Raw genomic sequence first — 27,631 nt, 5'->3', positions numbered from 1 at the left:
GGGGTCATTGCCCAACCTCTCTTTGGCCCCATTTGCCTGCGCTAGGCCTGGATAGGTCTGTGCGTGGGAGAGAGCAAGCAGATGTGTGGGGGTGGGTGGGATCTCAGAAGAAGGAGAGGGGCTCAGCAGAGACCCCCATTTTCAAACCAAGCAGGAATGGTTCTCACCCTCCTTATACACATAGGGCTCAGACCCATCTCCTATTGCTTCCCATAAAACATCTCGACTGCTGCACACCCAATTTCAAGGAGCATCTTCCCCTTCCCTCAGCACCTCATTTAGCATTGGTTCAGGGTAAGTGGCCAGCTCGGCATGCTGAGCTCCATCAGAAAGGAGGTTCTCATTGCCACTGCCTGCTCTGCCATCTCCCCCGACCTTCCTTTCTGTCCCTCTCCCTCATCAGACAGAGCCTCCTTGACCCCCTCTCCCTAGTTTGTCAGGGACTGGCTAGATCCCTCTCTGTGCCCTGATTCAGAGCTGTTGGCTCCGGCTTCTCCTCACCTTCCTCTTCTTATTTGCCAGATGGTCCTGGCCCCCTGCTCTTATCTTACTGTCCCTGGGGCTGTTTGCAGAGAGAGGTATAAAGGGGCGGACCCAGCGGACAGCCAGGGTGCAGGGAGCCAGCGGACAAGGCTGTGTGTCTGCCTCACTCACCACCCTCACTCTGCACCATGGGGAAGGACAGGCTGCCCGGTGGCCCCAGCATCTTCCTCCTGCTTCTCTTCCTCCTCCCTGGAGACACCTCACCCACCACCGAACCGTAAGCTGCACACAGAGAGGGGGCTCATGCTGTTTTGGGGGAATCAGGAGTCCTGGGTTCTATTCCTGGCCTTGCCACTGACTGACTCTGTCACCATGGGGAAGTCACTGCACCGCTCTATGCTTCTGTCCTCCCATGACTGCCATGGGGGTAACGATACTTTGCTAACACATGGTGTGTATGTGTGAGGATGGAGGGAGGGCTGAGTTCATTAAGGTCTGTAAGGTGCTTTGAGATCCCTGGATGGCTGGCAGCAGGTCAGTGCATTATATTGCATTTTTTTCTCTCTCTCATTGCCCATGCATTCCCTCCCACCTGTTAATAGGTAAAAGTGAGGGGTTCTGCCACAAGGGAGCAGGGGCGGCTCTAGGAATTCCGCCGCCCCAAGCAGGGCAGTGCGCCGTGGGGCGCGTTCTGGCGGTTGCCGGTCCCGCGGCTCCGGAAGACCTCTTGCAGACGTGCCTGCGGAGGGTCCGCTGGTCCCGCGGCTCTGGTGGACCTCCCACAGGCGTGCCTGCGGAGGCTCCACCGGAGCCGCGGGACCAGCGGACCCTCCGCAGGCATTTCTGTGGGAGGTCCACTGGAGCTGCGGGATCAGTGGACCCTCCACAGTCATGCCTGCGGGAGGTCCGCCAGAGTCGCCTGCCGCCCTCTCGGCAAAATGCCGCCCCAAGCGTGCGCTTGGCGCGCTGGGGTCTGGAGCCGGCCCTGCAAGGGAGACTCTCTCACCTGGGGCTTCTTTGGCAATACTGCTCCCTCCTCTGGTGCCAAAAAATCACTGGGGGCATCTGCAAAGCAGCTGTCAGGTTTTAACAAACACAGGTAAAGATGGCAGCTATGCGTCAGTGCTTCCTCTGTGCAAACAGATTGAAGGAGATAACAGTGCTGCTAGCACTGACCCCTGTTCCCTGTTCCCAAGCCCCCTGACATACCAGCCAGCAGAGAGATCGCTGAGAGCTAATTCTCTGTGCTGATATGCAAAGACTCGATTCCTTGTCCCAATTCCTCACTACTCTGGGGCTGGCAGTCACTGGGAGTACTGGGAAGGCTACTCCTAGTACTGCCCCCTAGGGATCAGTGCTTTCCATTGCCACCAGGGAGAGGCAGGTTTGATTCCCAGGCTCTCTCTGACGTATGTCTACATTGCATCTGGGAAGGCGCCTCCTAGCCGTGAGCCCTGCTAGTTCACGAAAACTAGCAGTGTGGACATTGTGACTCAGGCTGATACTTGGCCTTTCAAGGGGTTGAGCATTGTTGCACCTACTTGTTAACACTCTGCTCTGCCATGTGGGAGACCTGAATTAAGGGCTTGTCTACACTTACCGAGCTGCAGCTGCACCACTGTAGGACTTAATGAAGATGCTACCTACACCGACGGGAGAGCTTCTCTCATTGGCATAAGTACTCCATCTACCCGAGAAGCGGTAGCTTTATCAATGGGAGATGCCTTCCTGTTGACATATCACTGTCTACACCGGGAGTTAGGTAGGTATAACTGTGCTGCTCAGGAGTGTGAATTTCCCACCCACCCCACCCCCTGAGTGACATAGTTATACTGACATAAGTTTGTAGTGTAGACCAGGGCTCAGTGTTTGACGCAGGCAGAGTCCCAGAGCTAAGGTGACCAGACAGCAAGTGTGAAAAATCGGGACAGGGGGTTGGGAGTAATAGGTGCCTATATAAGAAAAAGTCCCCCAAAACAGGACTGTCCCTATAAAATTGGGACATCTGGTCACCCTACCCAGAGCTCTGGCTGAAATGCAAAGGAGTCGGGGAGAAATTTTGTCCCAGGTAGACTATGTAAAGTGCATTTGCTCTGGTCCTTTCTTAAGATCTAGCACCACCTCGTGGCCATTTGCAGTAACTGTAGTAAATTACTTGTACTGTTTACTAAATAATCTCTGCCACATTATGTCTCTAGTTTCTATTGCCTTGAAGGTCACGTCTCAGATTGTAAAAAAGAGCTCTGGAGTTAACACTCTGTTATTATTCACCCATTGGAAAGAGCGTTGTGAATCCCGATTACATTATCTAGCAAATGGGACAGCTGTGGTCATTTCTGGCATTCGTCACTCCTCTCTAATACCCACCCTGCACTCAGGGTGTGGTGTGGAGTTGCCAATGCCACTGATGCTGTACCAGGCAGTGGCTCAATGTCAGACACTAGCATTAACATCTGTCAGTCTTGTTCCACTTGTCACCTTGGCCCTTCCTCACTCACCAGCACCTCCCGTGGTAATATGTTATAGACACAAGGGAAAAGTCCTCGTCATTTGGATAAAATATACAGCTCCCATTGGAAGGTGAAGGCTGAGACCATCAAACTGGTTTTTCTGACCTGTGCCCTTCCCCTTCCCAGGCAGTACATGGTGCTAGTGCCCTTTCTGATCCACACCAACATTCCTGAAAAGGTCTGTATCCAGCTGACCCACCTGAATGAGTCTGTGACGCTGAGCACCACGCTGGAATACGCAGGGGAGAACAGGAGCCTGATCGCAGACGTGGTATCAGAGAAGGACGTGTTCAAGTGCATCCCGTTCACGGTGAGTCTCTGACCCCCACAGTGATTATTATCTGTGTCACAACTGTAAAGCAATAAGGATAGTGACCAGAGGGATTAACTCTTGGAGCTCTGGTTGATTAGCAAGGTTAACTAAGAGAAGCTAGTCTGAGAATAGAGGAGGTTGCCTACAGGGCCGGCTTTAGGAAGTGCAGGGCCCAATTCTAACAGTTTTGATGGGGCCCCAGCAGGGGTGACTAAAAAACAAAACAACAACAACAAAAAAAAACAACCACTTGGGGCTTGTGCTCTGAGTCTTTGCAGTGGGTCCTTCACTCACTCCAGATCTTCGGTGGCACTGAAGGACCCGCCGCCAAACTGCTGCCGAAGACCCGGAGCGAGTGAAGTACCCACCGTTGAAGTGCCGCCGAAGACCCAGAGCGCCACCGGGTGAGTAAAAATTAAAAAGGCGCCTCTAGCCAGGGAAGGGATTCTCACTGGGCGTGGGGCCCTCTTAGGCGCTGGGCCCGATTTGGGGGAATTGGTGGAATAGGCCTAAAGCTGGCCCTGGTTGCCTGGACTGGGGCCTGCCCTGCCCTGTGCTTGACCTGCCTAATTCCCACTGCATATGCAACTCCTTTCTCCACTGCTGGAAACCCAGCCTCAAGATCCCCTTCCTTGCTGCTGGAAACTTTCTCAGTCCTCCCTGCAAAGTCACTCCCCTTCTTATTCTTAGAAACTCTCCTCAGTCCTTTGGAACACCTGGGGCGAGAGCTCTAGCTCAAGGCAGCTGCTGCTGAACCTTAGAATTATAGAACCACAGGATTAGATGGGACCGCAAGGGTCATCTATCTAACCCCCCACCAAGAGGCAGGATTTGTTGCGTCTACACCATCCAAGACAGATGCTATCCAGATGGCTACTGCAATGGTTTCTAGTCAGTGTGGACAGGAAGCTACAAGGGTTTTAATGGCCCTGGGCCAGATGACTGTATGAGTTGCATCCCACAGTGCAGTGTATCATAAACAGTGGCCAGGCTCTCTGTGGCTCCTCATGTGATAGTTCTCAGTGCTGAGAAAGAGTCACTGACTATTCCTCCTCCGGGTCCCCCTGATCAATGGCAGCAGGCATGTGAGGGAGGCAGAAAGACTTGTGGGGGGAATCAGGGTACAGGAGAGAGTTGGGGCGCTGGAGTAGGGGGTGCTGTGGGAGAGGTGTGCAGTTTTGGGTGCATGAAAGGTAGACTTTTCTACCTGAAAATATCACCACACACATAGCCAGAGGCGTAAAGGGGAGTTTTGAACAGTGAAAAAACAATAAAAAAACATGATTTGCTGTTTGGTTTTTTTTGGTCTCATGATTTTGGAACCATCTCATGATTTTCTGAGGTCTAATGCTGATGGTTGATCTCTTGAGGTTGGCAATACTGTCATGCTAACTCAGATGAAAGGGTTATTTAGTAAGGTTGGCAGAAAGGATTCAAATGGCATCAGCGAAGTGAGTTACAACCAAAGATGAACACAGTAATTGCCAAACTTGTCCTCTCAGGGGTGGGCCACTAGAGGGCACAAGGCTAAATTTGTCCAATGATGCTCTTCAGGACTCATAGCTGGGATGTCCCTTCTAGACCAGCTTGCTTTTAGAAGGGCAATTAGCCTGCAGGTCCCACTGGCAAGGGTCAGTCCCCTAGTCTGATGTATCACTGGGGTCCCTCTGTGTTGTCCTGTCCTGTCATCAAATGTAGCAGTTGACTCACATCTGCTTGCATGTTGTTTCACCTATAGGCAACAATTAGGCTGCAAGGCCTACCCTAAACTTCCTATTATGCAATCCCCCTTTATGGGCACTGCAGCACCTTCCCTGTTCCCAGGGTCTACCATTTGGTCAAATCATGTTGATGCTTTCCCCAGGCAAATCCCCGGTATCTAGAACAGGAGTTCCCAAATTTTAATGAATTATTTCCTCCTGGGACAGCATGGAGGATGCCATTTTGAAGAACAAAGTGGCATTGTCTATGCAATGTGATGTATGATGCGTGTGAGGTTGTACTGTGCAGAGGAAGCCATTTTGTAGAGCAAAATGGCGTTCTCCATGCATCGTGACCTTGCCTGCCCCATACATGTGAGGCCATGCTGTGTGTAGCAAACTGGCATCCTCTGCACAGTAGGGATTGCAGTGACCCCATTTGCTGATGGCGTGACCCCATTTGGGGTTGTGACCCGCAGTTTGGGAACTGCTGGTCTAGAGCAAGGGTTTTGCAATAGTTTATTTCCAGTTACTGCACCTTTAAGTCTTGGAGGGCTGCCGCCTCCATTGGTCCCAGAGCCCCATGCCAACCTCTCTTTGGTTCTCTGGCTGCCGGGCTGCCTGCTCCAAGTATCTCCTGCTTCCTCACTGGGTTTATTCACACCTGTATCTTGCTGGCATCAGTAGTCTGCTCTTTGCTGAATGCTCCTGAGCCTCTCTCAGCTGGCAGTGGCTGTTACTGGGTCCTCAGAAAGCAAGCTGCCTCCCAATCCCCTCGTGCTATTGGCCAGGAGAGGGGACTGGGTTTGCTCTACCCCTCCTGCTGATCTATCTCACCATTTGGTGGTAGCGGGCACCCGCTCAGTGGGTTCATCTCACTGTACTTCCAGCAGCCACGGTTAAGTACAAATGGCTCTTTAGATTGGACTTGTGCTTCAGATCAGACCTCAGATGCTTGGGAATAGCTTGTCTTGTATGTGTAATAAATGGGTGTATTGTGTGTGATCATGACTCCGAATGGCTACCTTGGTGACTAACTCCCTGCTACTAACTGAGAGCTAACAAGAGTCCTCGATTAGCTCAGGAGACAGGGACCTGGCCTTTGGGTCTGATGTTAAATCCCAGCTGATGAATACAGTGTACATAGCTAGGGTTTGTCTCACATGGACTGGAGATTGAGACTTAACGTGTGTAGGGAGTCAACATATTTAATCTAGAAAAGAAGCTTCCACAGAGTCAGGATTGCAGTGGACGAATCCCTTGAGGGGAACAGTATAACAGGAGGAAGGGGGTTTATTCCCAATCTCTGCAGATGGCAAGAAAAAAGGAAGATATATTTTGGGCTAAGACATGAAGGGGAAATTTGTCAGAGCGACTGGGGTGGAGGAAGCTGGTCGAGGCCCTGTTGTTGCAAAGCACCCAGAGCACCAGGTTCGAGGGGATGTTAGTGGAAATGTGGAGATAGGGGAGGTCAGCTTGTGTGCCCCTGCCCCCTGCTCTAATCCTTGTCACCGCTGTGGTTGGGCCTGTGATGGCTTCCCACAACGCCCTCATCTCTCAACGGCAGTTTCAGTTAAAGAGGCTGTTGAGGGGAGTCTCTAAGGCAGCGGCTCTTTTACTGTTCTCCAGCTTCCCAAATCTAACAGCTCATCATCAGCGTTTCTCACGGTGCTGGTGAAGGGACCAACGCTGGAGTTCAGGAGCCGGAAATCGGTGCTTGTCAAGAACTCAAAGAGCCTGGTCTTTGTCCAGACGGACAAACCCATCTACAAACCGGGACAAACAGGTACAGGGAATCGGGTGGGGAATTGCATTCAGGAAATCCTCTATGGCCCTTATAAGCATTGGATCCACATTGGCCTGACATCTGCAGTGCACTGAAGGTGCCAGATCAATAGTCCTCAGAGAATGAAGAATTTTTTTATCCCCCACATTGGTGCTCCCCCTGCTGTACCTACGTAAGCCACACACACAAGCACACACACTGCCTGCGTGCCCGGAGGGAGTTCAGACTCTGTGGCCTAGGCAGTTTTCATCCTCTTTACTGAGACCACCGAAGAGGAGACATCACTCACTGCAATGATGTATTTTTAGGACTTGGATACTTGTCCCATTAAGAACTAGACTGGGGCCCAACCAACTCATTTTGCATAGGCAATCAAATAACCTTCAGGATGGAAACTGACTTTGCTCACTATAGACATGGAGTAAGTGCCGTAGAGGTGAAAGAATTCCATAAGTCATGTCGATTGTGCCATCCATCCCCATGACTTGGAGCTGAATTGGAACTGGTGCCCTGAAGGTGGAAAACTCTGTACTATTTTTCTTGATCATCCTGAGCCAATATTCTTAGTCTGAGAGTAATGGCTCAGGGCAATCAATCTGGTGCTGAAGCGGAGCTGATTTCCCAGGGATTGTCTTTTATAACTTGACCTTGTTATATAGAACACAACCTTGAGGGATTGTGTTAATTAACATGATGTTACATACAACATTTCAATCAGTGTAGACATAAACAAGCCGCGTTTAACACTGCGTCAGCTGGTCCTGGTGAAGCCTACAGTTCCAGTAGCATTTACCCATGACCAGTAACCACCATGTGAAATGACTTGTCCATGTCTACACTGACTGCAAAGCTGCTTTTCACATTGTGTTAATTAACATGATTCCTCAAGAACTTGTTCTAACATGACCTAATTTTGTAGTGAGCCCAAGTCCATAGAGATGAAAGACTCCATATCCCATTCCCCATCATGCCATATGACTGACATTTCCTGATTTGGTGGCTGAATGTCTCATCATGGAAATCTCTCTGTCTGTCTGTCTCTCTCAGTCCTGTTTCGAGTTGTCTATCTGGATGAAAACTTCCATCCTCTGAATAGGTTGGTAAGTATGCTAGTCATTAAGTCATCAGTGAGGGGAAAAGGATGAGAGAAACATCCCTTCGAGAGGAGGTGTTCCTCAGATTAAGGTGGGGCTATAGTGCCAGGGGTATCCCAGTGCTTTCTGACACTCCAGGACTCCTCCTTTAGACTGCTTCGTAAAGTCATCTCGTTACAATCTTGGAAAGATTTGGGAATGACATGACATACAGACAACATTCATTAGCCACTCAGCACTAAGCAAAACTCACTTGTTACTAGGGTCGCAGGAGCTGCCCGTAGCCTTTCAAGGGGAGCAGTGGGGGCAAAAGACATATCTGGCTTCAAGACTAAGCTTGATACATTTATGGAGGGGATGGTATGATGGGATAGCCTAATTCTGGCAATTAACTGATCTTTGACTATTAGCGGTAAATATGCCCAATGGTCTGTGATGGGATGTTAGATGGGTTGGGATCTGAGTTACTACAGAGAATTCTTTCCTGGGTGCTGGCTGGTGATCCTTGCCCACATGCTCAGGGTTTAGCTGATCGCCATCTTTGGGGTTGGGAAAGAATTTTCCTCCAGGGCAGATTGGCAGAGGCCCTGGGATTTTTTTGCCTTCCTCTGCAGCATGGGGCACGGGGCACTTGCTGGAGGATTCTCTGCACCTTGACGTCTTTAAACCACAAGTTGAGGACTTCAATAGCTCAGACATAGGACAGGGGTTTGTTGCAGGAGTGGGTGGGTGAGATTCTGTGGCCTGCATTGTGCAGGAGGTCAGACTAGAAGATCTTAATGTTCCCTTCTGACCTTAAAGTCTATGAGTCTATACCAGATCACTGCAATTGGACCATTTATCCTGGTATTCCTCCTCCCTGCTATACCAGATCACAACCTGGAATCCACCATGCTGCTATCTTGCTTCCCTGCTAGAGCTGAACAGACCAATGGTCTATCTCAGTAGTCCCCATGACATCCGCGGGCACTGCGTTGGGGATCCCTGGTCTATCTACTTCAACCCTGTCTCTCTCTGACTGGGGCCAGTGCCACATGCCTCTTAGGAATCTTTAAAACTCTCATAATGCATCTCATTATGTAGTGCTGTCCCATGCAGGGACATTTTTTCCAGGCCCTAGTTGGTGATTGGTTTATGCCTGAAGCACGATGATCCATAGCCCTGGTAATTTGTAGCCTAGCTGGTGTCACTCAAGATGCTGTTCTCATTTACATTAATGTCTCTGATCCTTTTCAGCACTTGCTGACATTTCCATCTGGGGTATGAATTCTAAACTCATTCTCCCTTTTGCACTTTTTTCCAGGTTCCACTGGCCTATATTGAGGTATGTAGAGGAATTTACTTCATGTTCAGAACTATCACATCTCAGCATGGACAGCAATCAGCCGCTGGCTGCTTCAAGCTGCTTCTTGCTGATTTTGTTTAGACTCATAGCGTTAACTGGAAGAGGGATACACTTTACCCCCCATAGTGCCAATAATGTATCCAAATATTGCCATGCAACCTTCCTGATATTCCAGTCCTGGGCTCCCCACACAACTCTGCCAATGCTTCTCATTTCTCACCGGCATCACTACTTACTGTCCAAGTAATCTTGTGGTCTTGACACCTCTAGGACCCACAGAAGAACCGTGTGTATCAGTGGCAAGAAGTTGAGTTAAAAGGGGGCTTCACCCAGCTCTCCTTCCCCCTCACCTCCGAGCCCATCCAAGGGACCTACAAAGTGGTGGTGCAGAAGAGCTCTGGGGAAAAGGTGCAACACCCCTTTACTGTGAAGGAATATGGTAAGGATGGCTGCTTTCATAGTGTCAAGCCAGTTGCTGGTAGTTGATCCAAGGTGTTGACAATGGAGAATGAAGGCTGGATTGAATGGGTCAGTTGGTCTGATCAGCATTTTCTGTACTGGAATGGGGCAGGGAGGAGTCTGTACACCCACAGGTTGGGGTAATGCCCAGTGATGAGCTGCCAAAATACTAACAACCAGTTCCCTCCTCCTCACCCCATGAGGGGTCATGCCCCCTCCACGGACTCCTGCCCCATCCAAACCCCCCATGTTCCTTGACAGCCCCCCCCCCGGGACCCGTGCCCTATCCACCCCCCTTCCCTGTCCCCTGACTGCCCCTTGCCACCCCATCCAACCCCTTCTCTCATTGCTGATGGCACCCGGGGACCCCAACCCCATCCAACCACCCCTTCTCTCTGTCCCCTGACTGTCCCTGGAATCCCAACCCCAAACTGCCCCCCACCGCCCCATCCAACCCCTACTCCTTCCTGACTGCCCCCCGGGACCCTTGGCCCCGATCAATCCCCCTGTTCCCTGCTCTCTGACTGCCCTGACACTAATCCACCCCACCCCAACTGTCCTGCCCTCTATCCAACACCAGCTCCCTGCTCCCTTACCTTACAGTGCTGCCTGGAGATGGGGGCCCAGCTGGGCTGGGGCCGGGACCGGAACCACCCGGCAGAGGTCGGGGCCGGGCAGGAGCCGCGCCGCCCGGCTGAGATTGGGGCCAGACCCAGAGGTCGGGGCCGGACCCGGGGGCCGGGCAGGAACTGCACCGCCCGGCCAGACCCGGGGGCCGGGCAGGAACAGCGCCGCCCGTGGTCGCAGCTGGACCCTGGGGGTAGGAGCCGCGCCGCCCGACCCCAGAGTCCCGCCACGACCTCGCTGAGTGGCGCGCCGCCTCCTGCCCTCCTCCTGCTGGCGCCCCTGCCCCCCGGCCCCAGCTCACCTCATGGGAGCCGCTGCTTCCTTCTCAGCCCTCCCAGGCTTCCTGCGCGAACAGCTGATTCGCGGGAAGCTGGGGAGGGGGAGGAGAAGCCGGAGGAACTTCAGCAGAGGAGGCGGAGTGAGGTGAGCTGGGGCTGGGGGAAGGGTAGAGAGCTGCTAGAGCTTTAGTTAAATTTAAAAGCCCTTTTGGAACTAGTTGTCCCTCCAGGAACAACCGGTTCTAAACGGGCTTCTAAATTTAACAACCGGTTCGCGTGAACCGGTGCGAACCGGCTGCAGCTCACCACTGGTAATGCCCTCTTCAGAGTTGTCCTTTACTGTCTATCTTGAGGGTCGAGTACCAGAGAACTCAGTGAATCCTCTACCCAGCACCACCAGTACAAAATCTTCACTGCTGGAGTAGTAGACAACCTGTGATCAGGGTTCCAGTGGGAGCCAGCTGTGGTCACTCAGTTAGGCTGAACTGCAAAGAATGGGGCAGACAATCCCCATAAAGCTGGTGGATATTCCAATACTTAGATTTACCAAGCCAGCATAAAACAGCTTCTTTTATACCTCACTGGTTACTCAGAAGTCCAAACAACACAGTTCTCTGAAAGTTATACAGCCTCAGGCCTCCATCCAGATACCTAAGTCAAATATGATGATTTCTGAAAATCTTATTTCATCATATAAAAGAAAAGGTTCTACCAATCCCAAAGGATCAGACACATTACCTCCCAGGTTAATGAATGTTTCAGATCTTACCCAAATAAATTCTACAGCCAATTCTTATTAACTAAACTAAAATTTATTAAAAAACAAAAGAGAGGGAGTATGGTTAAAAGAACAATATACATACAGACATAAGTTCGATTCATTGAGGTTCAGATTCAAAGCAGAGATGATGAGCTTTGTAGTTGCAAAGAATTCTTTCAGAAATAGTTCATAGGTTATAGTTCAATGTCCAACTATCCTATTCAGGGTGTACTAGCATAACTGGGACCTCAGTCTTGAGACTCAAACTTCCCCCAATGAAGCTTAAGCAAATCTGAGATGACAGAATCAGGACCCAAGGATCTTTTATACAATTTCATGTCCTTTTTGACAAGTTGGGAGTTCATCCAGGAATAAAAGGTAATTAGGATGACTTTGAAGGAAGTCCATCACTGATACTTAGCTATATGGATTAACATAAGGCAATTTGCTTGTTTCTCCACCATTTACAGTGCATTTCAAAGAGTGATGAATACAGAGATATCCCGTGTTTACAATTAATTTAAATGCTAGGATGTTCTTTTAACCTGTGAATTATCAGATTATGGCATAGACAGGGACTGTTGATTACATTGTCGACCCTACTCATATATATGTAAATACACAAACCCACAAACATTATCTCCCCACATGTCTTTTGAGGGTTATTTATTTTGCAGGATGTTTAACCCTTTCTAGCCACGTGTCACACACTCACCTTAGAAAGGCTCCAATCAGACAGGGATGTGCTCCCCTTTGAGTCAGTGCTGACGCCAGTGCAGCAGCCTGGTGCTAGGGGCACTGTGCTGTTGGAGTCCTGAGGCTTCAGATGCGCTGCAAGGCCAAGGCCCTGACTCCTCCTGGTTAATAAAAGTCCTGAGGAACTTTCTGCAAGAGCAGGGGTGTGAACCCCAGTACCCTGACCACATTCCAGTTCCATTACCATCCTACCTCCCTGAAACGCCTCCTGAACAGAACAGAACGTGTTCACTGCCCCTCTTAGAACACTGCTGTGTAGTGTGGCTGGCTTGGCGTGTGTGATGCTGCCCTCTAGTTACTGGCTCATAGAAAAGAGAAAAGGCTTTTCCCCTGCCAGCAGCTAGGGGAGATCTCCTTTGGCTAGAGGCATGTGATTCTGGAACTGAAGGAACCCGGGTTTAGCCTTAGCTCCCTCTGCTTGTGTATGCAGGTATGTGATTTATTTATTAAATATGTCTGCTGTCAGACACCATTGTGGGACAGACTAGCTGCCATGTTCCAGCTCTGAGGCAGCTGTATTTTGGTGACAGGTGAAGTAATCTCCATACTAATATGGCATTAGTTTAGTAGGGGCTGAGCAACCGTAGCTCCATTGATTTCAGTGGGTGTTGCAGATGATCAGAACCTCAGAAAATCAGGCCAACGAGAAAGGCTATGAAATGCTTTGGGTCTGCTTGGGAAAGAGGCTTTAGAGCAATAATCAACTCTCCTTATCATGTTACCCTCTTTCCACTGTGTTTATGGTTCCTTTTGGTCTCTTTTCTGCAGTGCTGCCCAAATTTGAAGTGCTGGTGAAGCTGCCCAAGATGATCAGCATCCTGGAGGAGAAGTTGAAGGTGACAGTCTGTGGTCTGTGAGTATCATTCTTATATTCACTCCTTTTTGGTGAGTGTCTCAGCCCAATTGCTAATGAAGCCCCAGCTGGGAGCTGATATCAATATGCTTTAAAATATTTCTTAATACAGTTTTTGGGACCTATACACAAAAGTCTCATGGCCCAGGGCCAAGAAGTGAAATGCTTCCTGTAAAGCTCTGTTTATAACAGGCTAGCAAGCTTTTCATCAACTGCTTCGTGGAGCACCTTGAGCTCCATCCCCACCCCTTGTGGGCATAACACAAGAGCTATCCCAGGTGTTCTGCAGTTGTTGGTTGCAATGCTTGTGGCAAAGTGTTTGGCTCAGGTCCAGTAGGACTGGTGCTTTTAACAAAGATTGCTCCATCATTGTTGATGGGGAAACTACGAGGCAACCCTGGTTCAGCTAGTTCACCTAGTGCTGTCCCACAGTGCAATGTCTCATGTTTGGCAATCTCCAGAGTTCATGCTGAGCACTCTGAAATGCATGGCAGAATGCACTGTGACAGTGAGTTGCGAGACGTTTGATATGTAGTAGTTTAGTCAAAAATGGACACTATGCAACATGCAGACAAGTGATTCAGCCAAGCATTTCCAGCAGTTGGTATTCTTGCAATTGGTTCTTCAAGACTGAGTTCTGTTCTCGGCTATACAAGAAACATGGCAAATTACTTCAGTAGAGTTGGATGGGATTTACAGAGGGACAGCTGGCAGCATTGTTTTGCCCCTCATACAGATGCACACCTTATCTGGCTCTGTTTAGGACACTCCTAGAATAGTACTTTTATTTCTTGGGCACTCACTGTCCAAGTTAAAATGGAGGGGACTTAGAGAAGAGTAACACAAATAATGGAGGGGCTGGAAGGATGTACTCATGAGAAAGGACAAAATAGCTAACAGGCTAAGTCAGCCTGATGTAGGTAAGGCTTACTCCATAGCTGAATTTGAGCCCAATATGTTAACAAAGTTGTGGCCACCAAGCACTTCCCTCTTATCACTAGGCTGCATGCTGGAGAGTAAACAACCCTGCCCAGGTCCTTGTGGGGATGGACTAACCATCTCTCCATCTCTTCCCTATCATTAATGGCCTTGGTTTTCTTTCACCTCTCCCTGGTTATAGATATACCTTTGGAAAGCCAGTCCCTGGCCTTGTGAACTTCCGTGTATGCCGGAAATATAACCACCCAGGCACCTCCTGTTATGGCGAGGATGCAAAGGCAGTGTGTGAGAAATTCTCTGGACAGGTGGGTCATTGCTACTCTGGTGTGTGGGGTGGTGTGAGGTGGCATGGATAATAAAAATGTATATATGCTATGGGTACAATCCTGCACTGACAGGGAGCTGGACTGGATAGGTTAATAGAGTTTTTTCCATGAAAACACTGTGGGATACCAGACTAGATGTACCAGTAATAACGGATCTGTACTCCTTGCCATTGCAATGGCCTCAGGCCCCAGTCCCTCTTATTCTCTGCCTGTGGCACATAATAGTCTAGTCTCCTAATTTTGGTTGTTGGATGAGCATGCAGGTACTGGGTGGTGTTGGCAGCAATGTTGCTGTATATTTCAGAATGTTCATTGTCAGTTTATGGGCTTTCCGAATCTGGGAAACAAAAACCCTGAACAGTGAAAATGTGGTGTTTGCCAATTTCTTTTTTCTCAGTTCAGTGGGTGGGGATGGGTTTTCTGAGTATGGTAAACCTTACAAACAGGAGAATGAGAGACAAAGTCCCAAAGAATTTTGTTCTTTGTCCATCAGGCAGACAGCCACGGCTGCATTTCTGAAGTGGTAAAGACCAAGATATTCCAGCTCAGGCGAGCTGGGTACGAGGATAAAATCCAAGTGGAAGCCAAGATTAAAGAGGAAGAGACAGGTATGAATTGTATGGACTTGCCAGGGCTGTGTGGGAAGCCCAGCACTGGAATAGCAGGGGGGCTGCAGGGCAGGACTGAGAGCAGGGCCGCCCAGAGGATCCACGGGGCCTGCAGTCTTCGGCGGCGGGGGTCCCCGCTACCAAAGACCCGGCACTTCAGTGGCAGGTCCCAGGGTGGAAGGACCCCCAGCTGCAGGTCCTTGGGGCACTTTGGCGGCGGGTCCTGGAGCGGAAGGGCCCCCCGCTGCCGAATTGTAGCTGAAGACCCAGAGTGGAAGAAGCTCCAGGGGCCCAGGCCCCGCGAGAGTTTTCCGGGGCCCCCAGAGTGAGTGAAGGACCCTGCTCCAGGGGCCCAGGGCCTGGGGCAAATTGCCCCACTTGCCCCCCCCCTGGCAGCCCTAACTGAGAGTCATTGGCAGATCTGAGTGGGGAGCCCAGGACTGGAATAGCAGGGGGGCTACAGGGCAGGACTGAGGGGCATTGGCAGAGCTGTGTGGGGAGCCCAGGGCAGGAATAGCAGGGGGCTGCAAGGCAGGACTGAGGGCCATTGGCAGAGCTGTGTAGGGAGCCCAGGACTGGAATGGCAGGGGGCTGCAAGGCATGATTAAGATGTGTTAGTTCATGCCCCCTCTTTGTTCTGTTCTCTTGCAGGGGTGGAGTTAACTGGGACGGGCTCCTGCAAACTCACATCCACCATTAGCAAAGTCACCTTTGAGAAGATGGACTCCCATTACAAACCTGGGATCCCCTTCTTTGGGCAGGTAGGGAACCTCTGAAACCACAAGCAGCTAAATGACATGTGAGTATCAAATGAGTGTGCCACAGAATCTGCAGTCACAGGGTGGTGATATCTCCTCTCCTTCCATGAGAGCTGCCGGATCACAGTATTTTTAACACCCAGTGCCTTTGCTTCTTCGTCACAAGTTCTGGCACCAGCATTTCTGCAGCGTAAGACCTGAGGTTGTGCAAAGTTGGTTATGTTCAAACTGAGCTAGAGTTTACATATCTCTGTGAGACCCCAGCCACTCTCCCTGACTGTCCTGAGGGCCCAGAGGAAATGCTTATGGTGGAATTTTCCCTCTGGCCCTTCGCCTACCCTTTTCTGTTCTGAGGATGTCTCCAGCTGGGTTGAGTCAAGGTGCTGCTTCTCTAACTCTCCAACTCTTTGGGAGACTCGCAGCTCTGGGATGTGTGACCTCTGAGCCCACTGTGCACTCCTCTGACCTACAGGGGGTGATGAGAAAGATACAGTGAAACGGGATTCAGAGATTGCATTTCCCACTCTGGGCACAGGGTGTTGTCCTCACCTCAGACACTTCAGTATCCTCTGGCATATTCACTGCCACCTGCTTCTGAGAGTCCCTCAGCAGATTCCCCAACCACAATGTGTTTCACAGCAAGCACCTTTCATGGTGATGGAGTAAAGGGCCAGTAAGATTGTGGGCACCAGCTTCCTTGCCCAGTGTAAACATGGGGCATTGGTGTATCTCCTTTAGGTGAAGCTGGTGGATGGGACCGATGCGCCAATCACCAATGAAATAGTCCAGATTTCCGTGGAAGAGAGCGGCTATCAAGTCAACTACACGACGGATGATCAGGGGCGAGCACGGTTTGCCCTGGACACATCTAAGTTCAAGTTAGCCTCCATTGGGCTCAGAGTGAGTAGCTGTGGGAGGGCGGGGAGTTACTGATGGGGCTTCAGGGGAAGTATCCTTTAGGGGTTTATGTAGCTTTTCTGCTGAAAACAGACATCCTCTCACCCAGAGAGTGTGTGTGTAACCCTTCTGCCGGGCCGAAACGATAGCAGCAAGGGCCGGGTTCAGTGCAAAGGGGGTCCTTTCCCCACAACATAATGCAAAACCAGCTCGAGCCCCCACCCAGTGACCTGGGAAAATCTTACACACACCCCTGGGCGCCTCGAGGAGGCAATACTTCCCCTCTCGCAAGCACAGAGTCTTGGTGTAGCAGAAAAGATTTAATGACATGAGATAAACAACAAGCATTAAATTGGGAAAATACCTCAGCTAGAGTTCATAGATCAAACTGTGAGCAAAGACCCACCCCAGCAAATTGGGCCGTGTCCTTCTCTCGGGGCCCTTGAGTCCAGCAACCCCCAAATCACCCAGAGTCCCAAAAGTCCCACAATCCAAAAGTCTCTGTCCCGGGTCAGTGCAGTCCTAGAGTTCGAGAGTCTATCTGCAGAGGTCCCCCTCCCCAGCCTGGGTAGAAAGGGGCACCTTACGTGGTTTGGGGCCAACTGCCCTGCCTCTTCGTGGGGTTCTGCTTCCACCAGTCGTCCCCGCAAACTGCTCAGCTCCGCTTGCTCTGTGGGCTGCTCCGCTCTGCCAGCTGCTCTGGTCCACCAGCTGTCCTGTGATCCGCTCCAGCCGTCCTCGCGAGCTGCTTGGCTCCACTCACCCAGTGGCTTCACAAACTGCTCCACTCCACTCTGCCAGCTGCTCTGCTCCACAGTATTGCATCAGGCTCCCCCACTAGTTAGCACAGTACTAGGTGCTCTCAGGTCAGCAAGTCCAGCTCTTTAGTGATTTCAGCTCTTAGTGATTCCAGCTCACAGTAGGGGAGCCCAGTGCCAGTGCACCACTAGCCCAAAGTGAGTTCAGCTCAGTAACCTGTAACTAGATTCTTAAGGGAATCAAAAATTAACTCTGACATTCCACAGTGGAGAGATGTATAGATAGAACTGGTTCTTCTGGCTCACACAAGGCGCCTATGCCACCAAGTACAGACATCTGTCCCAGCCTCTCTCTTTTCAATGGGTTTTGGAACCCATGTCCCTTGTCTAGCAAGTGCTATTTAGTTGATAATGAAACCCTTTCTCATAAAACAATTTTGTAGTTCCTCATTTACTTAATCAGGGTGACAACATTTGATTCCTCCTGCCCCAATAACAAAGAATTTGGGGATCCCACAGCTGTGAAAATAACCATCCCAGGCTGCTGTAAGCTATACTAAGTGGGGTGGGAGTGCCAATGCAAATAACTGAAATGCTAATGCGAATACTTGAAACTTCTTTCTGCACGCCCCATAATTTACCACCAGATGTCAGGGTAGAGCTCATCCTGACTCTGCTTACATGTGTATATATCTATATCTCCTTCATATCTGTGAGGTGGCGATAGCCCTGCCATCAGTTGTATAGCCACATGTGATAAACACAATTATCTTGTACTTTTGACCATCTCACTTTGCCCATCAGTCCCCATCACCCAGGACTGATTCCAACATTCAAAACCTCTGAGCTGCCATAAAAAAAATCAACCTGCCACACAAATGGCTTCTTCGCCCCAAATGTAGAGTTTCCCGCTGAGATTGCATTAGCTTGAGCTGCAACATCAGAATAAACAAGCCTCAATATGTGGCCTATCTTATTGTCCAAACACATAACAGGTGGAAAATAGACTCGTTCTCCGTTATCTCACCCTCAAAGAGGACACATTCTATGATGCTTGATTTTTTTAATGTAATTCTCTTGTCCCAGATTAAAAATATTGAAAATGTCCACAATGTAGCAGGGACATTTTTGAAATTTTCAGGGATTATAGGGAACAATTTCAAGAATTTCAGATCAGACACAGGTTAAAATAAAGAAAGGTAAGCATGTGGGGCAAGCTCAAGGCATTAAATAACTTCCTCTTGCAAATACAAAATAGTTCTCTCCTCTCTGCTCTCAGACCAAAATTCTCTCATCTCCAAAACTGCCATTCAGTTCAGATTTTAAATTCTGTGGGTACAAGGTAAATCATTTGTAGTTGTCTGTACAGTTCTTAGCACACTTTTGGTGCTATACAAATAATATGTCATAAAAATAATGGGCCAGCTTTCCTACTGATGTCAATGGGAGCTCTGGCTGAGTAAGGATTTTTGGATTTGTCCTACTACTACTACTACTACTACTACTACTACTACTACTACAGAAAGAAAGAAAGAAAGAAAGAAAGAAAGAATGTGTCTTGTTTTGTACATGGCAAGGAGTCCATGTCCTCTGTGGGTTTTATCCTGTGAAATGCTGAGCACCCTGATTTCCTATTGACTCCGTGATGAACAAAGCACCCAGCACCTTCCAGAAGCAGGGCCAGATCCAAGGTTTTTGCTGCCCCAAGCGGCGTGAGGGAAAAAAAAAAGCCACGATCGGCAGCGGCTCCACCGCACCGCTTTCTCGGTGGCAATTTAGCGGCAGGTCCTTCCCTTTGAGAGTGACCGAGGGACCTGCTGGCAAATTGCTGCCGAAGAGCTGGATGTGCCGCCCCTTTCTGTTGGCCGCCCCAAGCACCTGCTTGCTGCGCTGGTGCCTGGAGCCGGCCCTGTCCAGAAGCAGGCCATTATTATCTCACTCTGTTAAACACATGCTGTGAATTTCAATTCCATTTTTAAATGATTTATATAAATATTTTCTCTGTTACCAGGCAACTCATAAAACAGGCACCTACTGTTACGACCGTTCCTGGACCAGTCCTTCATACGAATTGGGCTATTTCAGAGCAAAGCGCTTTTACTCTTCAAGTAACAGCTTTCTCAAAATAGAGCCTGTGTCAGAGATGCTAAGCTGTGGCCACACTCAGGAAGTCCGGGTGCACTATATCCTGAAGCCAGAGGCCGTGGGGGAGCAGAAGGAAATCGTCTTTTACTATTTGGTAAACCTGGACATACTGCTCTTTGTCTACCTATAGGTGACACCAACAGATAGGCCCAAGCGCCTGCCAGACAATCAGTCCCTGGACAATAATTCTAGGTGGGGCCACAAACTGTGTGTGGCTTGGGGCAAGAACTTGTACCTACATTACCCATAATCCTTCACACTCTTTTCCTTGGGCTGATGCTCTTTGCTGAGCCCCAATACTGGGTACCAACATTTTATGAGGAGAAGAAGAGGAACTGGGTTCTATTGCCCCTGATTAAACACAAAGAAGTTTGCTAGCAGAGATCAATAGAGCAGGTCTGCTGGTTCCAGCCACCTGAGGCCCAAAATTCCTGACATTTTTCTCACAGGTTCCCCCATTTTAACGCCTCTCCTACTCATAATACCCATAACAGGAAGGCTTCTTCTTTCATGCAGGTGATGGCCAAAGGAGGCATTGTGCGAGCAGGGACCCAGGCTCTGGCTGTGGAGCATGATGATGGTGAGCTCTCACCATCCTTTCCCTTATCTTTGTCCCGGGAGGCTAGGCCACTGTGACTGAAACACAGGCTGCTTCCATATGCAGTGAGAGAATCATCATGTGCCATCCCCTGAGATGGGGGAAAAAAGAGGGGGAGAACGAATTTCTTTCCTCTATAGCCATTCTAGCTCTGCAGCTCTGGCCGAGCTCTAATCCCCCCAGCTCCTCATATCTCCTGACTGATATATTCTTTGTCACTGATGTCAGTCTCAGGATACTCTCATTTTGAGTAATTCAGGCTGGGTTTGCTTTAACCCTTGGGTAGAAATCCCACCCAATCTGCATCCCTCCCTCAGCCACCAGGCTTTTACAAAATCCTCCCTTTTATTTTCTGGGGCATGTGGGGCTTCTGGGTTCCTGAGGGACACAGTTAATGATGAGGGTCTAGAAACTAGATTGAGTCTCACGAAACTCATGTCACCAGTATGTGCCAAAGCAGTAAGAGCTGATGTTGTCATCAGCAAATCAAGATCCATTCCCTATGTTTCCATGTGATCAGAATCCGAGGTGTAACAAGTTTGGCATGAAGGGAAGCCCTGAGACTCTAGAGAGATGTGTGGCCCTGTCCTGGAGCCAACTTCCTGTAACTTAGCCTTTCTCTCTTGTTTTTTTCGCCAGTTAATGGGACCTTCTCACTGATGCTTCCCGTGGAGTCTGATATTGCTCCCCTGGCACAGATGCTCATATACACCATTTCACCCAGTCAGGAGCCTATTGCTGATTCTGTCAAATTCCAGGTCGAAAATTGCTTTGCCAATAAGGTGGGTGTCTTGATTGAGAAACCCCCAATTCACTTGAAGTCATTGATTAGAGAGCAGCAGCAGTTTGTATTTATTTATTTAGATTTATGAACATTAAAACAGTCACTTATCATCAAATGCTCTGGGTGTTTTTACCATACATTAAAAATAGCCCTAAGATTAACCGATTTGTGGTATTTCAGATGAGGTGAGAAGGTGGAATAGATTTCATAGCCAAAGGGTCCTCCCAGACAACACACTACCAAGACCACCTCCTTGTAAAACTGACAGGGCTCCAGCTCTTGCACCTCCACTGATCTCCACTCTGGCACTGTGGGATGGCAAGGGAGGTGGGTTTGTCAGGTAACCAGGTCACAATCTAGCCCAGTAACTGATAGGCAACCAGTGCAGATCATGGAGGACAGGTAACAGCCATACAGCCTCCATTCAAGGGACAGATCTAATTCTTGCTGTATCTTCTGGCTGCTTCCCTCCATCCTACCAGCATCACTTTCATCTCCTCCATACTGAACTCCAGCCAGCCTACCCTTATCCAAGCCACATGCTGTATCAAGCAGTCAGTAAAGCATTCAGTAGCACTGACTAGATCAGTGAGAGCTGGGTGTCCTCAGCCCATTGAAAGACCATAGCCTATGTCCTCCTAATGACCCCATATACTCTTTGAAGAAGAGAGAGGACAAGATGTGCCCTGTGCAACCCGACATGAGAGGGTCCTCAGAGGAGAAGAGCAATTGCCCAAAACTACCCTTGGGGACCCGTCTGAGAGACAGGCACCAAACCACTGAAGGGCTGCCCCTCTTCTCCTAGGGTTCACAGGTAAATGAATGCCCCTTTGAGATCAGTGGTATCAAAGGTGGTTGATAATATCCACTTGGATACCTGTACCCAGACCAAAGGTATTTAGGTGCCTAACTTTCATTAATTTCAATAGAAGTTAGGGGTCCAAATACTTTTGAGGATTTGGGCCCTGATCTTTATTCATCATCTGGAGATCATCTACCTAAGCAGTTAGTGCAGTCACTATACCAGCTCTAGGTCTGTATCCAGGCTGGCCCATGTCAAGGGGAGCCGAAGCATCTAGATACTGTGAGAGCTGTTTCACCACAACCTTCTCAATAATCTTAACCAAAAAATGGAAGAATAGGTACTGGGCCCCAGTCAGCCAGCTTGTCAGCATCAAGTGACAAGTGAAAGCCACACAGTAACTTCCTTAAGAGAAGGTGACAGCCTGGGAATGGTTGACGTTTCCACCAGGCCCCAGCTGTGGACCCAGTCCTTCCCCACTGGCCTTCATCAGCCAATGAAGACATGGGTCCAAAGCACTGCCTGTGTGGCTCAGTGTATTCCCAATACCTCTAGAACCTCGGTGAGGATCACTGGCCTAAACTCAACAAGGGGAGGGCTTAGTGTTTGTCAGGTGATAGAATGAGGAGTGGGCCTTGTTGGAGTGCTCTGTGCTCTTGCAATCTCCAGCTGATGGATGGATTCTTGGGAGCCATTACCCATCTGCAGCATCCAGGTCCTAGGCTTTTCTTAATTTTACCAGGGCTGCTGTAAAATCAGCTCCCTGATGGCCCACAATCCTTCCTTGTATATCCAGGATGCAGCATAGGCTCTGGGCCCAGTGCACGGGTGTGTCCACTGTACAAGCAGAGCCAGCAACCACTTGCGGTAGTGTCATGGTGTTCATGATAGCTATAAAATCATGAACTGAGTCATCAATGTGAACAGAGAATTTACCAAGCACCGATTGCTCCAATGCCACCTTAGAGAGTAACTGAAAGTCAGTAGATAATAATGTATATCTGTATGGGGAGCCCAGGACTGGAATAGCAGGGGGCTGCAGGGCAAGACTGAGGGGCATTGGCAGAGCTGTGTGGGGAGCCCAGGACTGGAATAGCAGGGGGCTACAGGGCAGGACTGAGGGGCGTTGGCAGAGCTGTGAGGGGAGCCCAGCACTGGGATAGCAGGGGGCTTCAGGGCAGGACTGAGGGGCATTGGCAGAGCTGAATGAGGCAGTTCCAGGACTGGGCTGTGCTGCAGGGCAGTGTGTGAAGGTATCTGCAGAAGTAGCTCCTCTAACTCCTTTCCTGGGGTTTCAGGTCAACTTGAATTTCTCACCGGACGAGGGCCTCCCCGCCTCCGACACTCACCTCCGGGTCGGAGCCTCCCCAGGCTCCCTGTGCGCCATCCGTGCTGTGGACAAGAGCGTCCTCCTCATGAAGCCTGAAGCCGAGCTCTCGCCCAGCTCTGTAAGTGCCAGCCTGGCCCGGCGATCAGCAGATGCAAGAGCTGGTCTTCTCTTAGGGGCCATGGTAGCAGAAAATGATGCAGCCTGGTTCAAGCACGACCAACTCAGTGATGAGGAGTGGCATCTGCTGGAAAAAAATTTCCTTCTGTCCGTGGGAAGGTCTTAATGCTGTCTTGCCCTTATCTTATCTTCTTTTGCTAGGTGAGAAGCAGAGAACTGGGCACCATTTACATTCCAGGAACTTTTTCAACTCCTTTGGGATGCTACCATGTCTGGAAACAGCCCTGGTCAATGGGGCTGCTAATTTTCTCCTGTTCAGGGCCTATTATTCATTTATTTATTTACTTATATTGGTGTAGTGCCTATAGGCCTAGACCAGTCTCAGGCACTTTACCAACATATAGTAAGTAACAGTCCCTGCCTACGAAACAAGGGCCATTGGTATGAACATTAGAGCCTTTAGCAGGTACTTTGATATAGCTGATCATAACAGCCAGAGCAACAAACTGCCCCCAGACAAAGAAGCAGCTTCCCTCTTTCCTGCTCCCTGTTCTGTAGTGTATTTACAGCTCTTGGTTTATTTTCTATCACTTCCACCTTCTCTCTGTATATAGCCATCTGTCTGCCTCTGCCTGTCTGTCTCCCCCCGCGGTGTTTCATGGCACGTGGTACTGATGAGGCCAAGTGACGCAGTTCTGTTTGCCCAGGTGTATAACCTGCTGCCAGTGAAGGAACTTCAGGGGTATCATCATGGCACAGACATGCTGCCGATGGATCCCCAGGAGCAGTGCATTGCCACAGAGAAGATAATTGTGAATGGAGTCACCTATGCTCCAGTGTCGGAGCCAGATGAAGAGGACACTTATAGCATCTTGAAGGTAAAATCTCCTCATCCTGTCTTTGTGGCTGTGGGGAGATGAGGACATTTAAACCTGCTCTGAGTGGCATGTGGTGCAGGGCTAGCTGCTCTGGCGTTCTGATCACGGAGCTGTATCTGGAGCAAGTACAATGGTGGTGCAAGCTTCCACCATGCACTGTCTCTCATCAATGTGCTGCAGCTCTGACCTGGAAAGATCAGGTGTGAGCACCTCTAGGGTGAGGCAAATGCTGTCTTCATGGGCATTTCAATCCTTGACCTCTCTTCCGAAGCTGCTAAAAAGGGGCGTATTAGTGCTCATGGTGAAGGTGTTCTTTGTAAAGGGGGGCACCAGCACCACTAAGAACTGGCCTAATACTCACCAGCTCATTTCACATAGCAATGAATGACCAGTTCCTAGGAACGCCTTGGAGTCAGTGCTGATTTGAGACTAGACTGGAACTGGTGGGCTAGAAACAAAATAATCCATGTGCCCTTACCATCCTCCAAGACTAATGAATGCCCTCTGAGCTGGAGCTAGATTGGAACGAGACATCTAGAGATAAGACTCTGTATTTCATTCCCTGATTCACCCACACCTCTGACCTGGGGTTGGATTGGAAATCGGAACCAGTGCCCTAGAGATAAAAGGACCCTGTATCCTATTCTCTTACCCCTTTGAGACATCCATTCTCTCAAACCTGAGACTGAGTGTCACCCTGTGCTCTATGGGTAAGGCTAAGATTTCGCCACGGTTATTTTTAGTAAAAGACACGGACAGGTCACGGGCAATAAAGGAAAATTCATGGAGCCGGTGACCTTCGGGCTAGGTAGGAGGGGGAATGGAGTCCCAGTGGCTGCAGTGGGGGTGCAGCCATGGGGGGCACACAGCCCCTGCTCTGGAGCTGGCTGCAGCTGTGGGACAGGGGTGCGTGGCCCCTATTGTAGCTCCCACCAAGCCCTGGCTGCAGCAAGGTGTGGGGGGGGAGAGTATGGCGGGGCAGATGGCCCTGGGAAGCTGCAAGGGGGGCACGTGGCCTCTGTTGCAGCCGCCGGGCAGGGGTGCATGGCCCTGGCTGCAGCCCCTGCCAAGCCTGGGATGCTGCGGGGCTGAGGCACACTGTCCCGGTTGCAGCCCCCATGAAGCCTGGGACACCGCGGTACTAGGGCACATGGCCATGGCTGCAGCCCACAGCAGAAGCCATGAGGCTGGGGCACACAGACCCGGCTGCAGCCCTCACCAAGCCCAGATGCCGCAGTGCTGGGGCTTCAGGGTCCTGGTTGCAGCCAGCCCCAGCTGCAGGGCAGGGTCACACAGTCCTGCCTCCACCTCTTGAAGTGTAGAAATCACAGAGGGCCAGTAAAGTCATGGAATCTGTGACTGCTGTGACCTCCATGACTAAATCACAGCCTTATCTATGGGTGATAGGCTCCATATCCCATCAAGGAAAAGTGTCAAGGTTTCATCCTTGCTCATTAAACCCTTAATACTGGTGTATGCAGTGGTGTTGTAGCCATGTCTGTCCCAGAGCAGGTGAGTGAGGTAATATATTTTATTGGGCCAACTGGTGTAAACTCAAAAGCTTGTCTCTTTCTCACCAACAGGAGTTGGTTCAATAAAAGATATTACCTCACCCACCTTGTCTCCCTAATACTGGGGTCATTTTCAACCTCAATAGAAATAAATAACAAAATGTGTGGTGGGTTTTTCCCTACAGGAAATGGGTTTAAAGGTCTTCACAAACTCCAAGGTGAGAAAGCCACATTATTGCCTCCAGTTCCCTTCAGTTGCTTGGGGTTACAGACATTTTGAAGGTGAAGCCGGGAGATCAGCACAACCACAAGCACAAGCACTCAGGAGAGCTGGTAAAGGCCTCACAAGGATTCTGTTCTGAGCAGACAGTGCATCTGTGTTTTGGGATCATAGAATATTAGGATTGGAAGGGACCTCAGGAGGTCATGTAGTCCAACCCCCTGCTCAAAGCAGGACCAATCCCCAGATTTTTACCCCAGTTCCCCAAATGGCCCCCTCAAGGATTGAATTCACAGCCCTGGGTTTAGCAGGCCAATGCTCAAACCACTGAGCTATCCCTCCCCCACAGCTGTTGCTCCTAGCTGGCTGCATGCTAGCTCTAATGTTGGGACTGGGGTTGTGGATTGAGCATTTGGAAGTTTTTCCCACATCATGAGGTGACCACTCCCTCCTGAAGTTTGAAGTTGGGGCACACTTCTCCTGACAGAGTGAGGGGCCTGCTTTGATAGCCTCACCCTTGGAGGTTAATGGAGCCAAATTGTTTCTGGGAGTTCTGAGGGAGAATATTATGCTGCTGGCAGACAAATCTGTGAGTAGCTCGCTAAGGCTTTACAATGATTTTCCATCCTCAGGCATCAGTAGAGAGTTCCCCAAGCACAGCTTTCTACAGAGTCATCATTGTCACGCTGTCTGGAGTGGCTCACAACCATGACTGTCTACCTCAGGGCAGATTGTCAGAAAACAAGGCAACACCCCAAATTGGTGGTGTATTCTATAGTTAGATTTCACCAAGCCAGTGACAAATGTGAACTCCTGGATCACTATATCAATCTTACCATGGAGTCATAGACAATCCCCTTAGATTCTCCAGTCTATCTCGCCACCCAGACAGACTGAACTTTGTGATAAAAAGTCACTTATACCAAAAATCACCTCACATTTTAGAAGACTTTCAGTCCCAAGAGACCAGTCACTTACCCCTAGATCTTACACCAAAGATAAGGCTGGTAGCCAATTCTATAGTAAACTAACTGAAGGTTTATTAGCTAAGAAAAGGAAATTAGAGTTATTGAGAGGTTAAAGCAGGTAAAATATATGTACAGGTGAGTCACAGTCTGTAATTCCAAATGGTGGAAGTGATGTAATAAACTGCCAGTTTCCCAAGTCTTTTCAGGGGATCTCTGCTTCGCATCTGGTGCACTTCCCTGTAAGAGTCCAAACAGTCCAGAGATGCAGGATCTTTCCTTGAATCCATACTTATAGCTTCTTCGCACCAAAAACAAGCTGACAGGGTTACTACCCACATGGGCTTTTCCTTTAATGACAGAGTGAGTGTTTGCCTCTGATCATCACACATAATGACCACTTGCTTTGAAATCTGCACTTTTCTGTTTAAAGTTCTTCATTTGCATTGCACAAGGCTTCTTTCTCCTTTGATGGGTTATTTAGTTACAGGGTATACACAATGTAAATGTTTGCTACTACATTATAACAGGATACAGATAAGTGAAAACAAAGCAGGTAACATCCCACTCATTTTCATGAAGTTGAAACACCACATACTCTGATACATTTAACAATCACTTTGATCTATACTCACACACAAGTGAATTGGCATGAGCTGGCACCTGGTCAGTCAGGGTCACAACCATAGTTTATGGATGATTAGGGACAATTGAAGTGAGAGGGAAAAATCTTTATGATGGAATTAGTCAGTTTCAGCCTGGGTCTTCTGCCACTGGCACGTTACGGAACCAATAGCCCCCAGGTTGTTAGACTCTGATAGTGAACCAAGGACTTTAGGTGGTTTCCTTAGCTGCTGCCACTGACCAACAGCTTGAGTGCTAAAGGCCTACAAACCCACAGCAGCCATGCCCTGATCCTCTGACTGGATGGACAGGCAGCACTCTTAGTGAGTACCTGGGCTATTTAAAGGTCTCAACAGGATGAGGAAGCTGTCTGAGCAGCAGATCATTGCCTGCTGATTGCTGCCTAG

The 27,631-nt window shown here is 49.5% G+C and overlaps 1 protein-coding gene across 2 annotated transcripts in view; it reads left to right on the top strand.

Moving 5' to 3' along the window:
* The first annotated feature begins 580 nt into the window (after positions 1-580).
* LOC120404251 (alpha-2-macroglobulin-like) overlaps positions 581-27,631 on the top strand; it is a 47,890-nt gene continuing 20,839 nt past the window's right edge. The window contains exons 1-17 of one of the 2 annotated variants that reach the window (XM_039536408.1): positions 581-760; positions 3,120-3,303; positions 6,636-6,792; positions 7,840-7,892; positions 9,190-9,210; positions 9,502-9,670; positions 12,880-12,964; positions 14,085-14,208; positions 14,723-14,837; positions 15,489-15,598; positions 16,334-16,495; positions 19,262-19,489; positions 19,912-19,975; positions 20,633-20,775; positions 22,878-23,027; positions 23,734-23,904; positions 25,601-25,633. In XM_039536408.1, the coding sequence (XP_039392342.1) occupies positions 672-760; positions 3,120-3,303; positions 6,636-6,792; positions 7,840-7,892; positions 9,190-9,210; positions 9,502-9,670; positions 12,880-12,964; positions 14,085-14,208; positions 14,723-14,837; positions 15,489-15,598; positions 16,334-16,495; positions 19,262-19,489; positions 19,912-19,975; positions 20,633-20,775; positions 22,878-23,027; positions 23,734-23,904; positions 25,601-25,633 (2,058 nt within the window). In that variant the 5' untranslated portion in view covers positions 581-671. Of the gene's footprint in view, positions 761-3,119; positions 3,304-6,635; positions 6,793-7,839; positions 7,893-9,189; positions 9,211-9,501; positions 9,671-12,879; positions 12,965-14,084; positions 14,209-14,722; positions 14,838-15,488; positions 15,599-16,333; positions 16,496-19,261; positions 19,490-19,911; positions 19,976-20,632; positions 20,776-22,877; positions 23,028-23,733; positions 23,905-25,600; positions 25,749-27,631 lie in introns of both variants that reach the window. The other variant, XM_039536397.1, reaches the window with a different exon arrangement.

The sequence above is a fragment of the Mauremys reevesii genome, linkage group 1 (assembly GCF_016161935.1).
Source record: "Mauremys reevesii isolate NIE-2019 linkage group 1, ASM1616193v1, whole genome shotgun sequence".
Taxonomy (NCBI): Eukaryota; Metazoa; Chordata; order Testudines; family Geoemydidae; genus Mauremys; species Mauremys reevesii.
The sequence above is the reverse complement of the archived record's forward strand: the minus strand, read 5'-3'. Positions and strand labels throughout refer to the sequence as shown.